Genomic DNA, 15,114 nt, shown 5'->3' on the forward strand with positions numbered 1-15,114 from the left:
CAAATCAGTCAATATTGTCGACCAAAAACTCTGACTGCTCATTGGAGGGTCAAATTCTAAAGTTAAAGCTCAGCTACTTTGGTCATCTGATGAGAAGAGAGGAGTCGCTGGAGAAAGATTTGATGTCGGGAAAGGTTGAGGGTCGCCGGAGAAGGGGTAGGCAGCGAACGCGATGGTTAGATGGCATCCTCGAGGCACTGCAGATGAAGTTATGTGATGTTAGGAAGATAGTGAGAGACCGGAAAGCGTGGCGTGACATGGTCCATAGGGTCACGAAGAGTCGGACACAACTGAACGACTGAAATGAACTGAATCCAAACATTATTTCTTCTTTTCCTCTTTAGTATCCACCTTCTACACATGCAAAATATAATAGTCCAATGCATTTGTTTAATGCTACAATGTGGAGTAAATTTTAAACAAAGAGGTAATTACTTATTAGCATCCACTCAAGTTTAGCTACACAGCCACAAGAAAGGCAGGGCAAATTTTTCAGAAATTTCCCAGTTGAAAAAAAATTTTGCCTGCTGAAAAAAAAATGTTCCTAATCCAAGTGGTTCATCTAGTCGGTCTTGTGCTGTCCATCCTGGTAAACTTCACTGACTGCCCATGAGAGGCAGTGGTCCCAGGTTTGATCCTTTAAACTTCAATTAAGAAATTTCTGTGGAAGCCTTTTCTCTGCAGCGGTAAGGCTGTGCTTGGGGGAATGAGTAGTTACTCAATTAGAGACAACATACCACAAAGAACATATCAATGTTACTGGCTGCCATCCCACTGGCAGCTTGCTGGCCTTCCATCTATGGCCTTTGAACATGTACGCCAACACCCCACCGAAGAAAACGAATGTGGACGGGTCTCACCGCAATGGAAGATGATGATGATGAAGGAGGGTGGACTGGTGGTGGCGAGTCCCTCAGTAGAGGACTTTCAGGGCTGGTGGCGATGATGGCCAGCTCGTGCAGCCGGTCAAAGACCACCTCTGACCCAAGTGGGTACTGGGGCCATGATGACATCACAGGCGGGCTTGTGTCTGCGCATCAGTGTACACACACTTTCGATGCCCTGGTGGGTTGATGATGACTGTGGCTACAGAAAACACTCAGTGCTGACAAATGTCTACTGGCCTCTTTCTTGGCCCGCAATGCAGATGATGCAGTGGCCCGAATGTCGCTGTCGCGCTCGTGTCTCTCATGTCTTCTTCACTCCTTGTCTTGTTGTACGCTTTAACTTTCGTCAAGTCCCACGAGGGTCATCTCATGCAAATGTACCAGGCCCTAAATGTGGCCAGAACCGAATAGTTTAAATTGGTCCTTTTGGTAATTGTGTGAATGGTATTTTGCCAAATATTCTTACCAATAAAAACTTTTTGCTCATGTAAGGGCTCTTTGAAGTTTCCGTGATAAAGCAAAAGTTGGTTGAACATGAAGCTTCTAAATCAAATGTGAAACAGGATGTGATAACAAATATTTCACATTATTTCACTGGTGCCGTTTCTTTAATGCAACACCACGTATGAAACAATGTTAAGAACTTTTTGCATTTTTGTTGATTCAGTAAAGATGAAAAAGATGCAGTGCTCCTGGAACTTTTTGTTTGGTAACGTTTCAACACACAACTTTGTTTTCACATGTTGCTGTAGCTTATACTAACTAAAACTTGTTAAACGAAGCCCTCTTTAAAACAATGTGCTAAAAATTTTGCAAAAAGTGACTCTTTCTTTTGATTCAGGCTTGAATTTGGAATCAAAGCCCTCCAGGTAAAAATGCTTGATAATACTCATTACACATATGAATGCCTTAGCTTCTAATTCATAAATGTTATGCATATAAACTTTGTTTGAGGAAAGAAAAATAATTTTTCAAGTAATAACCAGCCACACTGGTAGGCACCACTGTACTATGACTTCACTGCAGAACCACCAATAATTCTAGACACAATGATTGTGTCACGCCTGCCTAACCTTTTTCATGTAACTTGGTGTAATTTTGATGATTATAATGCTTTTGATGCAGCATGGAAAAAAAAAAAAATTGTATCTGTATCAATATGGCAGTGCTGCTGTCAGTCAGCAGTTGCTAATCAAGGCTGATTACAACACTGTGTGTCTAAGCATCGCCCCCTTCAAAATGATAATCAAAAACAAATTGACCTAATTGCATTAGACTTTTCTAAAGCTTTCGATAAAGTAACTCATAAAAACTAATTAGCAAACTTAGAACAACTTTAGGCAACGGCTCCACTGTCAACTGGATAGAGGACTATTTAACTAACCGATCTCAGTATGTTACAGTTAACCATGAAATTTCATCCACTGCATTGGTTACATCGGGAGTACCCCAAGGATGCGTCCTTGCACCAATTTTATTTCTCATCTTTATCAATGATCTACCACTAACTAATAAAATGATCTACCCACTAATGAAATTAGCTCTTCGAAGGACCACAATGACTTAAAAAACGTCCTTCAAGACATGATAACATGGACATGATTGACAAATGGAACTAAACATACAAAAAACCGCCTTCCCAACTGTAACACGTAAAAAACAAATGTCCGACTTCACGTACAGCATAAATAACATACCACTGACAAGAGTTAATCAACATACGTACCTAGGTTTAATCCTCTTACATGACCTAACATGGGAAGCACATATTAACAGCATTGTATCTTCTGCTTTGAAACGGTTGTTCTTGTTGAGAAGACGACTTCGTGAAGCACCACCAGAAACTAAACTATTAGCATATAATACATTTATACGACCAGTTCTCGAATACGGTAACACAATTTGGTTCCCTTATACACAGCAGCTTATTAATAAAATCGAAGGAGTACAGCGAAAGGCAGTTAGATTTATATTTGACAAATATAGGATCGCTGATTCGCCATCCCAATTGCTTAAAAAAGCCTCTATTCTTACTTTACAAAACCGTGCCAAACTTGCACGACTAAAATTACTCTACCAGTTATTACACGATGCACTGATACATGATAACATGGACATGATTGACAAATGGAACTAAACATACAAAAAACCGCCTTCCCAACTGTAACACGTAAAAAACAAATGTCCGACTTCACGTACAGCATAAATAACATACCACTGACAAGAGTTAATCAACATACGTACCTAGGTTTAATCCTCTTACATGACCTAACATGGGAAGCACATATTAACAGCATTGTATCTTCTGCTTTGAAACGGTTGTTCTTGTTGAGAAGACGACTTCGTGAAGCACCACCAGAAACTAAACTATTAGCATATAATACATTTATACGACCAGTTCTCGAATACGGTAACACAATTTGGTTCCCTTATACACAGCAGCTTATTAATAAAATCGAAGGAGTACAGCGAAAGGCAGTTAGATTTATATTTGACAAATATAGGATCGCTGACTCGCCATCCCAATTGCTTAAAAAAGCCTCTATTCTTACTTTACAAAACCGTGCCAAACTTGCACGACTAAAATTACTCTACCAGTTATTACACGATGCACTAAACATAGATAGCTCGTTGTATATATCCTTAGATGAATGCAGACCTTCCCACCATAAACACCCACAAACTCTCAAAGAATATTCTTTCCGTACCGAGTGTTTTAGATATTCATTTTTTCCACGTGTAACTACCGAATGGAACGGTTTGGATCCACACATCACTAACAGCACATCATTGCCGAAATTTGTAACCCTTCTAGAAGAACTACTACACAATACGTAAACCATTTCGAACCAAATATAACAAGCCAATTACAATACTCTACCTGAAAGCTATTGTATTACTACATTATTTACCTTGTTTGACTGCATTATTACCTAGCAGATATGCTGTGTATGACATTGTTTATCACCTGCTGTTTTTTTTTCTATATTCATGTATTTGTAACCTTTGTATTGCCATTAATGTAGTCATTGTTCAATTATATGCCCATCCTCTAAAAATCCCAATGGGGATTGACAGTATCTGAAACAAACAAATAAATAAATAAATAAATAAATAAATAAATAAATAAATAATATTGTGACAGGGGATCGAATAGATTTCCCTCCACCAAGAGATGTTACGTGGAAGATTTACAGTCCCAAAGCTGTCCGCACAACTAACGTTGATGAGGGCACCGATTTCACAACACTCAGCGTCGTCGTCTTCTCCTAGTCTATTGCACTTCTTCATCCTCATCACGAACAGCGAATACAGCTAAGTAACAATATAGAGGTCCCAGTGCCATGAAAATCAGACAAAAGACGAAAGGGTATTAAGTGACATTGTGTACGGAAGCCTCGTGTTTCAAACGAAAAGCCTGGTGGGCATAATATGGGCTTCCAAAGAAGACAAAGCAATGGAAGAACGATTTGTTTCTCACCCATGAGTCGCTCACTAGAGACATAGGCCGAATCTTTGCAGTCTGTCGAGGCCTCGTCCCCAGAGCTGGTGGAGGCACCACCAACACCGGCCGTTGGGTCCGGACTGGCCCCATCACCTCCTGATCCCCTCCGGCCCATGCTGGCACTGCTTCTGCTGCTGCTGCAAGGCCAAACACCGGATGGCGCCCCCAGTCTTGCTCAAGTGCACTATAATATCACATACGCTATTATATCACATACAAATGTGGGAGTGTCAGTATGCCATTCGTGGCAATTTATAATAAAGAGATTGCATTTCTTGACATGTAAGAAGACGTTACCTGTGCCTTTCTGATATGAATTCTTGCCCGTGCACGTGCTACTGATTTGATCATGTGTTCATCTTTTAGTATTTAGGCCGTCCTCCGAATAAATCAGCTGCAAGTAGCGCTCTGTCATGTCTTTCCTGCCTGTTGTGTCATCTCTGTTGCGCTTATACAGGTTTGCATTAAATGCTTTCCTTGGCTGCTTGGTGGGGTTGCCTCTGGGCTCCATAGTTCTATATCCAGCTTGTCGAGCATTTTGGTTTGCCAGGCTCCAAGTTGTGTGAAAACAGCATTTGAGGGTTACGTGTTGTTTTTTTGTCAACCCAAGCTTCTGTTTCAGTTTACCAGCCAATTTACTGTTGCCACTGCCCAAAATTTGTCTTTTCTTTCCATTTTTCGTTTTAGCTGTCTGTCTACTCTCAATAAATGGTCCTTTGTGGCTAGAGAGTGCAAAAAATAAGCCTTCTTCAAGATACTCTCCGCGTTCTGTTCTTGCCCACTATGCGGCTGCATCTTGAAATCAGCGTTCACAGGTGCTATCGGTGATGAGTGCCACCCATCTCACAAAGTTGTCATTTTTTTTACTGCACAGGCGACAACGAACAATGAAATTTCATAAGAAGGTTTGTAAGAATGGGGGGTTTATTCAGTAGACCAACAGGACTTGATCAGCAGGACAGAGCAGATCAGCGGCAAACACAGCGGCAGCGAACACAGTCAGATCCAGCACGCGCAGCGATCACGATGCCACTGACTGGCATGTTCCTTGTGCACTTTTCCTCTTCACAATTACCCGCGGGACGAAGAGGAGACATCCTAGCGACTTACGGCGTAAGACGGCAGGGTCGTAATAGGGTTTGAGGCGCTGGACGTGAACAATCTCGCGTCCGCGCCAGCGTAGATCGTGGGATGGCGTAAAAGGTTCCACCACGTAATTAACCAGAGAGGTGCGCTCCAGAACACGGTATGGGCCATGGTATTTAGCCAGAAATTTTGAAGATAGTCCAGGGGCGCTGGAAGGTATCCATAGCCACACAAGAGCGCCAGATGAGAAGTGCGGTGTCGAGTGTTGGCTGTCATGGTTGGATTTATGGCGGTACTGGGTGTTAGCCGTGAATGCGCGGGCGATTTGCCGACAGTCTTCCGCATGCTGGGCTGCTTGAGACGCAGGTGTATACTCTGATATGTCTGGCTGATACGGGAGTATGGTGTCGATTGTAGCAGAGGGGTGACGGCCGTAGAGGAGAAAAAAAGGAGAGAAGCCAGTAGTAGACTGCGTTGCAGTATTGTATGCGTACGTGACATACGGAAGGACGAGGTCCCAGTTTGAGTGGTTGGAGGAGACGTACATAGAGAGCATGTCGCCAAGGGTACGATTGAAACGCTCAGTGAGGCCATTAGTCTGGGGATGATAGGCGGAGGTGGTTCCATGAATAATGTTGCACTTGGTGAGCAAGGCTTTCACAACGTCACTCAAGAAAACGCGTCCTCGATCGCTGAGCAGCTCTCGAGGTGCGCCATGGCGAAGAACAAATCGCTGCAAAATGAAGGAAGCTACTTCTGACGCTGTGGCAGATGGAAGTGTGGCGGTTTCTGCATACCTCGTCAGATGATCAACGGCTACGATAGCCCAGCGGTTGCCGGCCGCAGTGTAGGGAAGCGGCTCATACAAATCAATGCCGACGCGGTCGAAAGGACGTGGTGGGCTGGGTAACGGCAGCAACTCTCCAGCAGAACGTTGAGGAGATGGCTTGCGACGTTGACAGGTGAGGCATGAGCGAACATACTTGAGTACAAAGGTATACATACCCCGCCAGTAGTAACGCAGCCGGAGACGAGTGTATGTCTTGAAGACGCCCCCGTGACCGGATTGTGGGTCAGCGTGGAAATAGTCACAAATTTGCGAACATAGCTGCCGGGGGATAACTAGCAACCACTTGCGGCCATCCGCGCAGTAGTTGCGGCGGTAGAGGAGGTTATCACGAATGGCGAAGTGGGAAGCATGGCGGCGGAGAGCACGCGATGGAGAAGCAGCTGTAGGATTGGAGATAAAATCGAGGATAGAGTTTATCCAAGGTTCTTGCCGCTGCGCTGACGGCATGTCATTGATGTGAACCGATGGCGGGGAATCGTCGGAAGGGGAAAGGCTCGCGACCTCAGCTGTAAGGGGGCAGCGGGAAAGTGCATCGGCGTCGTGATGTTTGCGGCCAGAGCGGTAAACAACGCGGACATCATATTCCTGAAGGCAAAGAGCCCATCTTGCCAGTCTGCCGGACGGATCTTTCAGTGAGGAAAGCCAGCAAAGCGCATGGTGGTCCGTCACTACGTCAAAAGGGCGACCATAGAGGTAAGGGCGGAATTTAGTAAGAGCCCAAATAATCGCTAAGCATTCTTTTTCAGTGACAGAGTAATTGGATTCAGCCTTCGTGAGTGTACGGCTAGCATAGGCGACCACATATTCAGTATGACCTGCATTGCGCTGAGCGAGCACAGCGCCGAGACCAATACCACTGGCGTCTGTGTGGACCTCAGTAGGCGCTGTGGGTTCGAAGTGACGTAGGACAGGCGGTGCCGTGAGGATGTGCCGTAAAGCATTGAAGGCATCGTCGCACGCTGGTGACCACGACGAAAGGTCGGAACTGCCGGACAGATGTTCTGTCAAGGGAGCAGCAATGGAAGCAAAATTCCTAATAAAGCGGCGAAAGTAAGAGCACAGCCCGAGGAAGCCACGTAGATCTTTGATGGAAGTCGGTTTGGGAAAGGCTGTTACGGCACGAAGTTTGGCAGGGTCTGGAGATACACCTTCTTTGGAAACAATGTGGCCGAGAATGGTGAGCTGGCGGGCAGCAAAATGACATTTTTTCAAATTCAGCTGCAGTCCGGCATCAGATAGGCAGGTCAAAACGTGCTTCAGACGGTAGAGGTGTGCGTCAAAGTCACGAGAAAAGACGACAATGTCATCGAGGTAGCAGAGGCATGTCTTCCACTTTAGGCCACGCAAAATGATGTCCATCATCCGCTCAAATGTTGCCGGAGCATTACAAAGGCCAAACGGCATAACTGTGAATTCGTACAAGCCGTCGGGAGTTACAAAGGCGGTTTTGGGGCAATCAGCCGCTTCCAAGGGGACTTGCCAGTACCCGGAACATAAATCTAGGGAAGAAAAGAGTTCGGCGCCTTGCAAACAATCGAGAGCGTCGTCGATGCGTGGGAGAGGATAGACGTCCTTTCGCGTAATCTTATTAAGGCGGCGATAATCGTCACAGAAGCGGATAGAACCATCTTTCTTTTTTACAAGGACAACAGGTGAGGCCCAAGGGCTGCTTGAGGGCTGAATCACGCCATTCTGGATCATTAGGTCGACTTGCTCTTCAATAGCCTGGCGTTCGGTTGCAGACACACGATAGGGGCGCTGTCGTAGTGGTGCGTGGGTGCCGGTGCCGATGCGATAAGTGACTGTAGAAGTTTGACCTAAAGAACTTTGATGAGAGTCGAAGGAGGAGCGAAAGTGATGTAGTAGGCTCAAAAGCTGAGTGCGCTGCTCTGCGGGAAGATCGGCATCGATGGAACGGAGGAACAAGTCTGTAGAGGGGGGAGCGGGCGCAGGTGAAGGGGGGCTGAGCGCAGTCACGGCACAGTGCGGCGCGTCGTCAGGTTCCTCAGAGATCAGAAGGGATGCGATTGGCTGGATACTTCCGAGGCATTCGCCATGGCGCAAAGCAGTAGGGGAGTTAAATGGGTTAGAGACCTATAACATGGAGAGGCCAGCGGAAATAGCGAGCACTGCGTAGGGCAATGGAAGAAACTTGCGGCGCAGGAAAGTATGGGCTGGTGTGAAGAGAACGGTGTCATCGCTAATAGATGCACAAGCGACACGAACAAGCACTGAAGAGCAGGGAGGAAGGTCGATATCTTCGGCGACGAGGGCTTTAGCACTGGAATTTGATTGATCAGCGTCTGGTAAGGCATCGGGCATAGTCGAGAACCCCACTTCAGCTCGAGCACAATCAATAATAGCAGCATGGCGCGACAGGAAATCCCAGCCTAAAATTACAGCGTGCGAGCAACTTGGCAGCACGACAAACTCAATCGTATAAAGAGAATTCTGGATAACTACTCGAGCAGTGCACGCTACTAAAGGCTTGATATGCTGAGCACTGGCCGTTCGCAACGAAAGTCCCGCAATTGGCGTCTTCACTTTCTTTAAAGTGCGACATAGTTTTGCGTCCATTACCGAAATCGCAGCACCAGTGTCAATTAGCAATGGCAGCAACACCCTCGATGAAAACTTCAATTAGGCTTGTCGGCGACAGATGAGGACTTGGGAAGTTCGACTGGGTCGCAGTTCTCGCCTCAGGAACTGCGGCCTCTAGTTTTCCTCATGTGAAGCGTTCTGTCGACGTCACATTGGAGAGATAGAGCGGCGTCGCGGCGACGGTGAACGGCGGTCGGACATGGCTGAGCGGTCTGTGGAGAAATGAGGGCGGGCTGGAGGCTCAGTAGGCGAGGAATACTGAGGCGTCGGAGACCAGTATGCAGAACCATGAGTAGGTGGTGCCGACACCGGGAGACGGTTGTGGCAATAACGAGAAATGTGTCCAGCAAGCCCGCAAGTGTAACAAATTGGCCGGTTATCCGTCGTGCGCCAGGGATTACGTGGTCTTGGAGCCGGTCGCATAAACTGCGCAGGTTCTCGCGCAGGCGCAGGAGGCGGCTGAACGTAGGCAGGTGGCGGTGGAGCATATGTAGGTGGCGGTCGGGCCGCAACAGCCGCATATGTTAACGGCGCTGTAACAGGCATGGGTTGAGGGGCTGGAGGAAGAGATTCAGCTACCTGTTCTTGAATAATGTGGCGTAAACTGGGAGCTAGGTGCGAGGAAGGTTCTTGATGGCAGGATATAAGGGAGAGCTGTCGAGCAACTTCTTCCCGAATGAAGCTCTTAATTTGTGGCAGGAGAGTAGAATGTTCGCCTGCATCTGTCAGGCCAGCAAAGGACTCCGAGTGCATGGTGTTCGCGGGAGTTATGGCCCTTTGTTTCCGCAGTTCATCATAACTTTGACACAGTGTAACCACTTCCGCGACGGTGCGGATATCTCGAGCCGACAGCATCTGAAAGGCGTCGTCATCGATGCCTTGCAGAATGTGCTTGATCTTCTCGGCCTCTGACATGTGTGGGTTAACGCGCTTGCACAAGTCGACGACGTCCTCGATATAGCTCGTGAAATTTTCGCCAACTTGCTGAGACCACGTACGCAAGCGCTGTTCAGCGCGGAGTTTCCTCACAGCTGGTCGGCTGAAAACTTCAGAGAAGCTAGCTTTAAACGCGGACCATGATGGAATGTCCGCTTCATGGTTTCGAAACCATAGGTTTGCTACGCCGGTGAGATAGAAAATGACGTTGCTTAACTTTGTTTCTCCGTCCCATTTGTTGTAAACGCTCACTCGTTCATAGGATGTGAGCCAGTCCTCGACATCGTGGTTTTACCCCGCACCTCCACCAAATGTAAGAATGGGGGGTTTATTCAGTAGACCAACAGGACTGAGCAGATCAGCGGCGAACACAGCGGCAGCGAACACAGTCAGATCCAGCACGCGCAGCGATCACGATGCCACTGACTGGCATGTTCCTTGTGCACTTCTTCCTCTTCACAGGTTATATAATACATGCACAATTCAAAACAACAAAAATTTAAAAACAGGTATTTTTGATAAAATTTGTGATAGCCCTGCATTCCCCCTTAAGTCACCTAAAAGAAAATTTCCACCACACATAGGCGCAATGATAACATAACAATGCAGCATGCTGCAGAAAAGAAACTCTTGTGTATATGCAACATGAACATCGTTGACTGCCTGTCAATTTTTAAATTTCAATTTTTTTTTACTTAAAAATTTTCAGCATATTGGCACACTTGTTTGCTTATTGCAGGGTGCTGTACCATTTTGGCTCGCTCGTATGACACTCATCTCGGCTCCTGAAACAAAACGTACAGAAATACTACAGGCTAGGTGTGACAATAAGCAAGTTGTAGAACAGTAGCGTTTTCCACCTCTCAACCATGGGCTCATGTCAGGCATGAGAATCACTTTTCCTTCCCCAGACCACACATTGGTTCCATACCCCAGTAAATGTTAGTATCCACTACAGAGGTACTTGCCTTTTAATAACAATTAACGAGCACAGTGCAAAATAAATTGGTCACTAAGTCTGAATACTGCTTCTTCTTTGATGACTTCATATTTAAAACATGCAGCGCCTTTAGAAGTGACACAGCACTGTCAAAGATAGACAAAAAAATAAGCAGAGTGCAAACCTTTCTTAATGCCCAAACAAGGAATAGACAAGAAGGAAACGACAAAGCTCTGATGCGGGTTTGCCTGCACACGTGCCTGGAGAGCAACTGCTGTGAAAAAGAACTCGCCTTTTGAGCCTATTTGGTTAAGCAAACACATGAGACGCCCTTCCAGGCTTGGATAAGTTACCAAGCTCCAAGGCTAGGAGCAACAAAGCTTCTTTATGTGCATTTTATTTTAGCCCTTCTTGCATTAGGTGAAGGTTTGCACTGCATTCAAATATTAAAACAAAACATGCGGCCCTAAATACACTGCTGCAAACAGCAAAGCATCAGCTATTAAATGGCATGCTATGAATTATGCAAATGTGACTGATGTCACTCACCAAGCCTGGCAAGGTAATTGTGTGCAACATCCTTTATTGTTTATTTGTTTATTTCTTTAGCCGTACCATTCATATCTAAAAGAGATGTACTGGGGACATGTCACATTCAATGGCTTCCAGTTTGCCCTTATCAGCAGGTGAGTCATTATCGCTGCTCTCATTCTGTTATCATTCCTTTTCTTGAATCAAGGCTGCACTGCATTCTCTGTGGGCACACAGATGATTACAGGCCATTGCTCTGTCATCATAATAACTGCCTCACAGATGAATGCTGTCACTTCTCTCAGTTTTATCTGCGTCAAAAGTTGGAAAACGCACCCCCCTTATCACTTGTAATACATGCTATTCCAGGTACATCCAAAAAGGAAAGTACAGTAGACTTTACAAAGTGCAGTCAAACTAAAATCAATTCAAACTTGAAGGAGATTGTAAATTTGATTTGAGTCACACAGAATTTTAGTTTTTACTGTACATAGTTTTGACAGGACCAAAAGGTCAGCTGTAGTAAACCAGCAGTTCGAGTAAAGTAAGTCCAAATTAGTGAGGGCACATTATATTAAGCTCAAAAGGAGCATATAGAAACTAGGACAGTGCAGAATATGATGACAAAAAACGAGTCACACAAAGCATGTTATGCATGAAGGTCTGCCTGCCTTACCTTTCTCAGTGCTAGTATCTTTTGAGTGGAACCCACCAGCTGAAAGCAAATACTAAACAGAAGAAGCTATTAGATGAGAAAAGCACAATCAAAATGAATGAAGTATTAACTATATTTATTTCTAGATTACAGAGGAGTGGTGCCAATATAATTTTTCCAGGTGCATCCTATTGGGCAGCTCTGAGGATTGGCATTTGTAAACCATGAAATGATAATTGCCGTATAATTTTCAGCCAGAAACAGGAGATGGGTGGCAAGCTAGTAACTGAGCCGGCTGATACCATCACAGCCTGTCTAGTCAAGTTATAGTAGCTTTGATGCCAAGACTAGGTGATGAGAACATAGTGCCAGTAAAAGCAGATCATATCCACGAACAGTATTAGTGTACGAATTTTGTTGGTTGAATGTATCCAAAACATTTGTTTCATGTCATTGAAACTGAGGTTTTGTTTGGATTCTTCCAGCCCAACGGAGCTAACAAAGTTGATTCATGATATAAACACTGTTCCGTTAGGTTTGACAAGTGCATAGCTAGAAGCTGCCTCCATTAGTCTAAAAATAAATAAATAAAGAAAGCTTTAAGTATTGCACTGCGAAACCTCCTTACACCCAGACAGCCATTTATAGGCAGACATGGGCATCCTCACGAGGGTGAGCCCTCATGAGGGCGTCCTCACCCTCATCTCGTGAGGATTTGATTCAGTGATGTGAGGGCGAGGGAGGATCAGCGCTGAAAAATTCGTGAGGACGAGGGTGAGGGAGGGCAGAGGCAGTGAGGTGCGGGTGAGGGAGGGAAAGATACAGAGTTTGGGGGGAGAGGGCAAACCTTCCACGAAAGGCGTAGCTTCTGTATAACAAGAAAAGGCACGCGGCAACACGAAAGGCACGAGTGACCACACACTTTCTCCTCCACTAGGGTTGTGTTGTATAAACAGATGAAACGGGGCACAGGCGCTGCAGGAAAAAGAAGCAGGAACAAAAGCCACAGAGTTGCCCCGGTGCTCGTGGTGAAGAAAAGTCCGAAAACGACACTAGAGAGCTGCTTGGAAGTCGCCGAAAGCGATGTCGCTGTTTCTAGCCTCACGGAACACGACGGGACTGGGGAAATACACAGGACAGCCGTTTCTAACTGCTAACGTTTCTTTGCCATTCAGGCAAACGCAGGTCCAGAAAAAAAAAAACCGCGTCCAAAAGAGTTGGGACGCAGAGTAGAAACGTTGAAAACAAAAGACCGAGGTGGGGTGATCTTATCTGCTGTGACCCTGCCACACGTTTTTTTTTTTTTCCCCCCTTCTTTAGAGCAGCTTGCATGAGTAGTCAACGTATGAGAAGTATTTCTTGATAGTGTTTCGTGACTGTCCAGTTAGCAAGATTTTACATAAAACTTTTATAAAAAGTGTAAATTACAATTCGCAACAAAACCAATGGAAAATAAACAGCAGTGAATTTGTGCTGATAAGAGCTCCAAAAAAATAAACCGCAGTTCAATATCCGATGCAATGTTTGTCATGAGATTGCAGAAAGAAGCAGAATTTTCTTATTTCTTTTACCATTTTTTGCTTTGTTGTGAATTAGCAAAATCATCATATCGTGCATTATGTGTGGCATGCAATTAGAATGCATTGTTTTTCCTGTAATTTTTATAACAATAGGTTTTAGTTTATCTATGTTCTTAAGATAGTTTTCTTTAGATGGGTTTTAATATCGTTGGTGAAGTAATAGCCTGTGAGCATTGAGCACAATTTCACGAAAGAGTTGTTTCATTTCCAGTATCCAAAGAGTGTGTTCGCAATTCGTGTTAACCTGTTGAAGTCCTGTACCGGAGTAAGGTTCTCCTATTCTTTATTTGATTTTAACATTCGTTCTGTAGTCAGAATAAGTTTAATGCATAGTAATACCCGACGATCGTAAGGCAGTATGTTATGACAGACTCACGCATTACAGGGGTATGACAATGCCGAACTGGGTTCTATGAATCTTTGCCGAATGTGCTTCCGGGTTGGTTTCAGCTATGAGGTGCCAGCGCAAGGGTGCTTGCAGTTCTTAGATACATTTGTTGCTTTTCGCAAAATCAAAGCATGCTGGTGGTATGAGCCTCGCTAAAAAAGAAGGTATTTTAAACCACCAGTCAGCATATTTTAAGTTTCTAAGGGTATTGCTAAAAAACTACCTGCATGCCGCTCTGCCAGGATGCTTGAATGAGTACAGGCTGTAATTTTAGCTTACGACTTTATGAGCTCATTTTAATAAGTATCCCAACAAGATGACAAGGCTAGAGTCGCACCAGAGAGCACCTGTCTTCGCATACTGTTAAAACGTCTGCCAGGTCTGAACAAAAAAAAGACTTCGGGGAAGAAAGCTTCGAGGGTTTGCGTGATACCTGCTCTCGAACGCTACCCTTCAGCGCCTCACACTCACTCTAAGACTGACTCAATAAAGCAGACAGATGAGGATAAATGAAATCCAATTCCGTGTAGTCATGGTATGTCCTTGGATCTCCAGCTGGCAGGTTGAAATTATGACAGCACTGCTTTTTGTACACCTGATTCTGCAGAGGCCTCCTCTCTTCCGCGGATTCTCCATGCTGTTGTGCAAGCAGTTGTTCGCTCCTCGTGTGAGCGAGATGCCTGCTTTCAGATAGCGTCCTGTCCCTTTTCCTGCCTTGTGCCAAACACACGCATACACCATGTGTGTGTTGCTAAACAAACTAAAACCGAAGCAACGAAAGTAACGAAACTAACGAAACTCTTACTAGGCCGGGAAGATATTCCATTCGGCGGGCTACAGTGTTCTAGAAGGCTGTAGCCGGAACGTTGTTAGCCGGGGTGCACCTCAGCCTGTGAACACGAGAGCTTTGCATGGTGGCGCTTCGTTTGAAGACTGACTTGGCACTGCTGGGAGGCAACAGATAAAGCACAAAGCAAACAAGTGTGCGTCGGGCTTTGCCCCCTGTGGTAATGCGCCGACGACAGACTATACACCCTTCACAGCGAGAGCAGCTAGCTGTGAGTAGGAAAGCTGTTTAAAAAAGCTGGTCTACGGCCGAGCCCAAGCAGCAGCTGTGGCTGGTCTTATCAGATCTCCCCGAGGCGCCGGGTGGAG

General features: G+C 45.4%; 1 protein-coding gene across 1 annotated transcript in view; it reads right to left on the reverse strand.

The window, feature by feature from the left end:
• The window catches only part of LOC146180282 (uncharacterized), a 102,121-nt gene that overhangs the window by 50,332 nt on the left and 36,675 nt on the right, over positions 1–15,114 (reverse strand). The window contains exons 2-3 of the mRNA XM_084579489.1: positions 4,369–4,529; positions 861–1,030 (exon numbers count right to left, since the gene is read on the reverse strand). Coding sequence (XP_084435615.1) covers positions 861–1,030; positions 4,369–4,529 — 331 coding nt within the window. The remainder of the gene's footprint in view (positions 1–860; positions 1,031–4,368; positions 4,530–15,114) is intronic.

This window comes from Amblyomma maculatum, chromosome 9, assembly GCF_055883805.1.
Source record: "Amblyomma maculatum isolate TAMU_Amacu chromosome 9, ASM5588380v1, whole genome shotgun sequence".
Classification (NCBI taxonomy): Eukaryota; Metazoa; Arthropoda; class Arachnida; order Ixodida; family Ixodidae; genus Amblyomma; species Amblyomma maculatum.